This window comes from Lygodium microphyllum, chromosome 9 (assembly GCF_053477565.2).
Source record: "Lygodium microphyllum isolate KBCC chromosome 9, Lygodium_microphyllum_v1.1.10, whole genome shotgun sequence".
In the NCBI taxonomy this organism is placed as follows: Eukaryota; Viridiplantae; Streptophyta; class Polypodiopsida; order Schizaeales; family Lygodiaceae; genus Lygodium; species Lygodium microphyllum.
Genome location: NC_141143.1, coordinates 122,354,950 through 122,363,780, shown reverse-complemented (window position 1 = coordinate 122,363,780; position 8,831 = coordinate 122,354,950). Strand labels below are relative to the sequence as shown.

General features: G+C 40.3%; 1 protein-coding gene across 1 annotated transcript; it reads left to right on the top strand.

Annotated features, from left to right (window-relative positions):
- Positions 1–266: 266 nt before the first annotated feature.
- Positions 267–6,083, top strand: LOC148031518 (uncharacterized). The gene is made up of 3 exons (XM_087685041.1): positions 267–2,525; positions 5,046–5,348; positions 5,542–6,083. Exons 1-3 carry the CDS (start codon positions 1,923–1,925, stop codon positions 5,911–5,913), a joined length of 1,278 nt encoding a protein of 425 aa, XP_087541167.1. The 5' UTR covers positions 267–1,922; the 3' UTR covers positions 5,914–6,083.
- Positions 6,084–8,831: the final 2,748 nt, after the last annotated feature.

The following is an 8,831-nucleotide window of genomic DNA, read 5'->3' as shown; positions in this document are numbered from 1 at the left end:
ACGCTAACTGTTTACTAAAGTTTAATGACCTAGGATTTGCTGACAGGCTTACTTGCCCTAAGGTGAAGATGCGAATAACAAGCTCAGATAAATCCAAGTCATTTTTCAGAGATGGAAGGAGCTCTTTGCTCGAGCTGAATGGAAGGGAGATAGTAGGGGAGACCCCGCCTTACAACAGTCAATTTGGCTGCAAACAGCAGTCTTCGAAGATGTTTTCAACCCAGCTGACAGTGGGGAGAAGATGTCTTTGGGCATTTCTAGAAAAGGCCTAAACAGGTGGTGACAGCTATGGGACCCCTACTCAAGCCAATGAAAGTCGTGAAATGCAGTGTAGGAAGAGTATCACTTGAGTGACAAAGAATTGAACTGGCTAGTGGAGGTATTCGGCAAGAAAAAGCAAGAATGGCCCACCTCTGCCACCCCAACAGAGGAATCACCTTTTAAGTACTAGCAATCTAACGCGGGACTGTGGCTAAGGGTGAGTTCAGACGAGCGGTGCAGAGATATATCAAAGGGGCGTGCTTTTGATGTAGCATCCCCAAAATGGCGGGGACTTCCCTCCTCTTTCCGCCGGACCTACCCTCTTTCTACCGACGTGGGTTCGAACAAGTGACGGCAGAGATATATCAAAGGGGTGTGTTTTTTATGTGGCATCCCCCAAATGGCTGAGACTTCCCTCCTCTTTCTGCCGGACCCACCCTCTTTCTACCGACCCCTCCCCCTCGGAAGAGCCTTGGCACTAAGAAAAAACCTCTCTTTACCTTCTTGTAACACAGTGTGCCTCCGGCTTTACTATTCACACAAAGGAGGCGGAAGGTTGGTCATGTTTTGTAGTGATGCAGCCTTCATCTGAACCCAGCCTAAGCAGGGTAGCGGACTGTCGTGACTTCGAAGGAGGCAGCACAGAGTTCATAATAAAGCTTAAGGACAGGTAGGGAGACAAGTTCCCAAATGATACCGCCTTGGCCTGGAAATCGAGAGCTAGGTGTGTATGGAGATCCACCCCGTCCCACTGATTGAACTTGATACTATGGAGAGTTCTCTTCAAGAAGATGCCAGCAAAGAACAAGCTGACAAGGTTCAAAGGAGTGAGCCCTATATGCCTGTTGTGCAAAAGGAAGGAGGAAAACATCACCCACCTGTTTTGGGACTGTCAGCCACAGCACGAGCCGATTGGAAGAAATTGGAGAAGATGATTTTCCAAATGGGCTTCCACAGACCATGACGATGAAACACGCACTGCTAGGTGATCGAGGGCCCATGGTACATGAATCTTGGCTAATGTGGGCTATGTTTAGAGCTGTCATGCTGCAGGAGACATGGAGACTAAGGAACGCGCTCTTGCATAGAGCAGGAGGGTCTGTCAGAAATGATGCGGATGGCCTTGCAAGGAGATGTCTGAACGAACTCAAGAACATGTTTAGCGTGCTTCGGCCTAGAGCCCATGTATACAAGATAGCGTGCAAGGCCTTCAATCGGCTCTAGTGTAACTACTCTTTGTTTTGCTTTGTTGGGTTAAGGGTTTTGTGCCCTTGCTTACTCTCTGGAGGATGTACATTCACCCTATCATTCTTAATCTCAACGTGATCATATTTTTTTTTAGAAAAACACACACACACACATGCTAGTTTGCGTGTGGCATAGGGGGCCTAGTGGTACAGATGCTAGCCTCAACCAAGTGTATTGTCGAAAGGTACGGCAAGGCAGCTTAGAAAGGAGGATTCTGTTTAGATTAGATGCAATGTGAGCTTGCAAGGAAAGATCCCTTTGAGACGCAAGCGATTCCTTGCTTCGATGCTGGGAGGAGGGGATGCCCATTTCAGGTGCGAAGGCAGAGCATGAATGGATGAATAATAGCGAAAGGGAGAGACGGGGAGGGGGGTTGTCTCTGCTGCTCTGTGCATCGAGTGGGTTATCAGCCAATGGGGGCGAATCAGTCTTCACCATCACCAGACGGCCAGGGTGGCAAGCATGTGGATATGGAGGACGAGAGGAAGAAGGGCCATTCAAATAGGGGAGGGAAGCCCGACGTAGCGGAAAGACACCAAGAAGAAGCAGCAGCAGCAGCACAAGGAGAGATTGAGTTTGGTGAAGAAGAAGAAGAAGACGACGACGACGACGATGATGATGATGATGATGAGGGTGGTAAGTTGCCCCCACACCCCGCCCACTTGTCATCTGCCACCACAACCGGCCGCGTGTCCGGCCCCACTGTGCGCGTCTGGCAGCCCGCCGGCGGCAGCCACCAGCGGCGCGGCAGTGCTGCGCCCTCCTGGTGGGAGGGCGAGGTCTGCACCCGCCTTTACGTGGTGAGATGTGGCGAGAGTAACTTGGGCCCAGGCCTCGATGGCGGCGGCGCGCATGTGGTCATCGGCGGGCGGCGTCCTTCAACTGTCTTAACGGCCGAGGGCCACCGCCAAGCTCGTGCTCTCGGCGCCGCGCTCGTCTCCCGTGGCGTCCGTCTCGATGCCGTCTGCGCCTCGCCCTTGGAGCGCTGCAAGCAGACCGCCTTCATTGTCTCCCAGGTTCGCTCATCTATACTATTAGTTAACGAGAGGTGGGGGACAGGTGCCACGTGGCAGTCCCCCCCCCCCCCACCTCCCCCCACAAGAAAAAAAAAAGAACACGGGGATGGGTGCCACATGTCCAGCATCTGCCCCCGCTCGTAAAAATCACACCTGCCTCGGCGCGAAGCGTCGAGGCGAGTCTAGGCGCAAAGCGCCTAGTTAATATTAATTTACTATGCGGTGCCGTTTTTACCACAGTTCTTTGAAACCAACTCGCGCATATGTAGGTGCTACTTATGTATCACAAGTTGCATCCATATAAAAGCCCCTTTAATGGATTAGTCAGGGTTATAGGCCAAGGCTAGGATTGTCCAGTTATGTTTTGTAAATAAGAAATGAAATGAAATTATCCAAAGCTCTAAAGTTATGGTTTCTGCTTCATCAGAGGCCTCACATACAAACTTGCCTAATTAAAAGAGCAACTAGTTCTTAATATAGTCGTTGAGATAAGGTTCTTACCTTGAGCTCTTAAGCTTTTTACTAAAGTACAATGCCTCTCTTCCTTGTCTCTTAGTAATACTTCGGGTTGACATTAGATGATTCAAGCAACTTAGAAATATTTTTGCAAGATTTTCTACTCCTTTTTTTAGGAAACTTGAAATCTATAAGTCAATCTCAAGTCTCATTGGGAATTTAACATGTTTAGATGTACACAAGAAAATATGTATGCAAACTTAAAATCGTGAAATGCATTACTTGAAGGGTTTTTCTTAATGACTTGCACTCTAGAAAGATTGATATTAGCTTATGAATGCTGACTTGCACTCTAGAGCTTGTGGAGCATGCATTCATTTTGTGGGTGATTTTAGCTACATTAGGCCGCTTCGTGCGACAACTTCGCTGCCTCAAAGCAGTGAGCCAAGTTGCCGTGCAACTTCGCACAACAATTCATTTCTCATCTTTCTCTCTCCTCTGTTTCCTCTCTATTTCTAATTTTTTACTTCTCTCTCTCTCTCTCTCTCTCTCCTTGCTTTTCTTCTCTCTCTCTCTCTCCTTTCATTTTCCCCCTTCTCTCCTCTCTTTTCCTTCTCTCTCCCTCTCCTCTTTTTTCCTTTTTTTCCTTCCTCTCTTTCTCTCTCTCTCTCTCTCTCTCTCTCTCTCTCTCTCTTTATTCTCCTTTTAAATTTTTTCTTCTCTCTCTCTCTCTCTCTCTCTCTCTCTCCTTATCTTCTCTTTGCACTTTTCTTCTCTCTCTTTCTCTCCACTCTTTTCCTTCTCTCTTTCTCCTCTATTTTTTATTCTCTCTCTCTTTTTAAATTTTATCTTTCCTCTCTCTATAATTCTCTCTACATGTTCCCTCTCTCTCTCTCTCTCTCTCTCTCTCTCTCTCTCTCTCTCAAGTCTCTCTTAAAGTATGTAAATTTTATCTTTTTCCTATATAATTGTCTTTTTATGTTTATATTCTCACTCTTCTCTCTCTCTCTCTCTCTCTCTCTCTCTCTCTCTCTCTCTGTGTGCCCATTTTTCTTCTCCTCCCCTTTCTCTTAATTTTCATTTTTTTCTTCTCTCCCTCTCTCTCTTTTAAATTTGATCTCTCTCTCTCTCTCTCTCTCTCTCTCTCTCAAAATATTTAAATTTAAAAAAGACTTTTCTATTTTCTCTTTTTCTCGATCTCTCTTCCTCTTTTTCTCTTTTTTCTTCTTCCTCTCTCTCTCTCTCTCTCTCTCTCTCTCTCTCTCTTCTTCTTCTTCTTCTTCTCTTTAGTTTTTTTATTTTCTCTTTCTTTTAAATTTTATATTTTCTCTCTATGATTCTCTCTCTGTGTTCAAATTATCTCTTCTTATTTTCTCTCTCATTTTCTTCTCTATGTCTCTCTCCCCCCTCTGTCCTCTCTTTTCCTTTTTTTCTTTTCCTCTCTCTCTCTCTCTCTCTCTCTCTCTCTTAAATTTTATATTTCCTCTCTATAATTTTTTCTTTATGTTCCCTCTCTCTCTCTCTCTCTCCTTATTTTAATTAAAAAAAATTAAATTAAAAAATTTAATCTAACCATTTAATTAAAAACAAAGTTTCAATTAAAAAACTTAATCTAGCTATGAGAGAGAGAGAGAGAGAACCAAGGCCCTACACATGACATGGGGGGAGGGGGGGGGGGATGCTTTAATGAAAAAAGGAAGATGTAAGAGCAAAATGAGAGATTGCACGTGAAAAAGAGGGGAGAGGAGGGGGTTTTGATTAAAAAAGGAAGGCTTGGAAAAGGGGATAGGTTCAGGGCTTTCTAAACCTATAGCGAAAATAATATAGTAGTAAGATATATACAAATGAAGGCATTGGACTATTAAAGAAGTTGGATGTGCTTAGTTGTCATCATTCAACCAACTTATCCAACACTAAAAATGTCTATGACACAAGCAGTTGTACAATATTGATACATAGTGTGTTTTAATTTTGTGTTTTGAAAAATCTAAGTACATATTTTCTATATATTTTAGTTATTTCTAACATAAATTTTATTTTTCATATTTTGTGTCTCATTATTAGGAGTTAAGCTTCCCTCAAGAAAGCATAGAGTTTTCTGAGGCTATCTCGGAGATGAGCCATGGGTTATGGGAAGGTCTTCAAAAGCATGAAGTATATACCAATGAGGTGGTAAATGCAATGGCAAGCTTGGGCCTAGATTTTCATGCGCCAGGGGGAGAGTCTCATCGTCAAGTTGAATTCCGAGTTGTTGAATTTCTAAACAATGTGGTACTACCAAGGTCACTTGGGGAAGCTTCGAATTATCATGTGAGACACAAAGATGTGTACTACCTAAAACAAAAAAATTCCAATGCAACCTCAATGGTATATCTCGTAGTCTTTGTGTGTCCTATACCCTACATGTGCATGTTGTATACAGATGTACATAGCATGTACACATACACCTCCATATTCACATTTTAAACCTTTACATGTCTATATTATTCAATCATATCACCATTAATAATGTGCTTTAAAATGTAAAATCACGAATCTTATTTATTATATATTTTTACAGATCTTGTTACACGGTGGTGCAAGTGAAGGTAAAAAACCCACATCGTCTACAACACACAGCAACTTGCTAGTAAAGGAGAAAGGGAAAAGTAGGGCACATGTTACCCCACAAAGTGGTAGAGTTGGCATGCCCACAATGGCTAGCACCCTATCTTTGGCATCCTTTGAAAACAATATGGCCTATAATGTGGCCTTCTTTTCCCATGAAAAGGCCATAAAATGCCTTTTAAGGGGACTCTTGGGATCAAGCTCAAACACAATCGATCGAATAAACATTCATAATGCTTCCCTCACTATTCTAAAGCATTCCACTTACTTTGGATGGGAGATAGAACAAGTCAATGATGTTACACACCTTCGAGTACTATTGTAATCTCAAAGTAGATGGTTTACAAGCACACTAAGGTGTTTATAATGTGCAAATATGAGCCCCCATTTTCCTCTCTCATACTTTCCTTATTTCCATTAAATTAATAATATAATGCAATTCTATTTATATAGCATGACTTTCTTTCAACAAAAGATAATAGAATTACCATTGAAAGCACTTATACGTCTTTTTTGAAGTTAGAAATATACATATATGATTTTCAGACACAATTGCATGTCTTGAGAATATTTAATAGTGAATTATCACCCCACAATATACAAAAAAAATTATCTATAAGTTTTTGTATGTTAAGATAAAGGCCAATGGCCCATAGCCAAGCAAGCACCCCTTGTATATGTATACATTGTATAGACATATGTAAGTGAAGATAACAAAGAATAAGGGTACCATCCATTTTGTATATCAACATAACTCTCTTGCACTCCATAGCTTCTACCTCACATCTCACCATTGCTTTTCTCTCAATTGGTATCAAAGTAGTGTTCAGTGTTTGTGGGAGCTTGTGCTTCGAGCGAGAAGCACGAGGAGTAAAGCTTTGTGGTAAAGATCAAGATTTTGAGCTTCCTCTTTGATATTGGTATGTGATGTTATTAACAGTAAATATGGAAGACAAAGTCAAAGATAGTCAAAGCATAAGTGCTTGATTTATTTTATGGTGAATTATTATTTTTGGAGTGCTTTAGTGTGTTATTATCAAGAACTTGTATTATCTATTATACTTCAAGGATATGACACTATTATGGTTGTATTATTGTGTGAGAGTTGGGCTCACTCCCATGCACATTGTATTTATTACTCGCAATTGTATTTGTCACATTTGCAATTGTTGTGTGGGTTGTACACATGGAAATGTGATTCGAATAGTATAGGATAGGTCTTATTAAAGGTAGTCAAAATTACTTGAAAAAGCTTGCAAAAAATTCAAATATCTTTGGAAGTATAGAAATATCATTTTTGTATCAATTTATTTTGGTTTGATATTTGGATAAATGTTGCTTCGTTTTGAGGTGCATTCTATTTGCAGTGATCCATTGGTCTATTTTGAGCTTATAATTGGATATTCCTTGCTATTTTTGGTGTGCAAACGTACTTTTGCCATTATGGTTTTTTCATCAAGAATGCATTTTTCAATATTAAAAAGCTTGATGATGCAAACTTTTCATACTCGAAAGAGCAAGTCTACAATGTAGTAGTCTAGAAGAAGTAAGTGAAATGAATCAAATGTAGTGAGATTAGGCAGACATGGATGTAGATACATGGGAGGAATCGGATGAGTGGGCATGCTCCACTATTATATTGACACTCTCAAAATCCATGTATTGTAATGTGAAAGACACAACACAAGTGCATATGGTATATGGAAAAAACTCGTGACCTATATGAAAAATAAAGTGAAGCCTCAGAGGTTTATTGGCTAAAAAAACTCACTACTATTTTTAGCCAACTGACATCTAAAAAGATTGTCTTTCATGTTTTAGTAAGGGTCATGTTCTTATTAGTCACCTTGCCCGAGAGTTGGGATACATTAAGGACTACCATTAGTAACCCTGCATTCACAAGTAGTCTTAGGAGTGCTCATATTGAGATTAGTCTACTCACATTGGAGAAGTTGAATAGAAAGAACAATGTAGGATCAAAGAACTCCAATGCACTTATGGTGAGAGAAAGGTCAAATGGTAAGGGAAACCCTCATAATAGAGGCAAGTCAAGAAGCAAGTCACATAGAAAAAAAGATGTAGGATGCTACTTCTGCAAACAACAATAAACGATACATGAAAAAGGATTGCTTCAAATGGAAGAACAAGCAAGCATGTAAGAAGGCAAATGAGGATGATGATGGCAAAGAGAAAATTAAGGCCAAGATTGAGGAGATTAATGCAAGTGGTAGTGATGATGGTGATGTCTTGTTTGTATCCATTTTTGGTGATGCATTCTTAGTTTCCATGGATAATGGCATGTCTCAGAAAACTAGCTTATGGATTCTAGAGTATTGTTTCATGTTATTCTGCATAGGGAGTGATTCTCTAGTTATAATATTGGAAAGAGAGAATGCATTTGTCTTGGTAATAATTATGTATGCCACATTATTGGCATTAGGGATATATATTTGTCATTGCTAGATGGTTTTTCTTCTGACTTACAAAATGTATGACATGTTCCAAACTTGACAAAAAGTTTGATCAGTATAAGATAACTTGATGATTATAATTATAGAGTAATCTTTGATGAGCATATGTAGAAGATTTGCAAGGGATCTCTTGTTGTAGTCAAAGGGCTAAAATCCAGTACTCTGTATCCGTTGTATGTTTTACTATCAAAGATCATATCAATGTAGCTGTTACTGAATATCCATCTAATTTTTCATGGCATCATTGTTTGGGAAACATGTTAGTCACTAAATTAAATTTTTTTGCCATTTCAAATATTTTCATTGTCTATATTTTTATTTTTTATTTTTTTAGAACTTAGTCTTTGGAAAGGAAATAAAAGTGTTGCATAAGAGAGGTAATAAGAGTAAAAGATTAGAATGTCTTGATTTAGTTCATAGTGATTTGTATGGGCCAATGCCCATGGTTTCATTGGGTGGAGCTTTGTACTTTGTCACCTTTATAGATGATGCCACAATGAAGGCTTGGGCTTATCCTCTTCATAAGAAGAGTGATGTGTTGGATGCATTTCAAAAGTTCTTGGCATGTGTAGAGAATCATGTTACAGCTCCTAATCTATGCAAAATGCATAATAGGACTGTAGTGCCTCATACAAGGAGCATACAAGAACATAGCACATTGCTATAGGAAGTGTGGTAAATACATCATATTGTATCAAGCAACTAATAGGAAAACCCAGAAATAACGATTTAGGAACGTAAGAATACATCCTACAACACTCATAATAGAAAA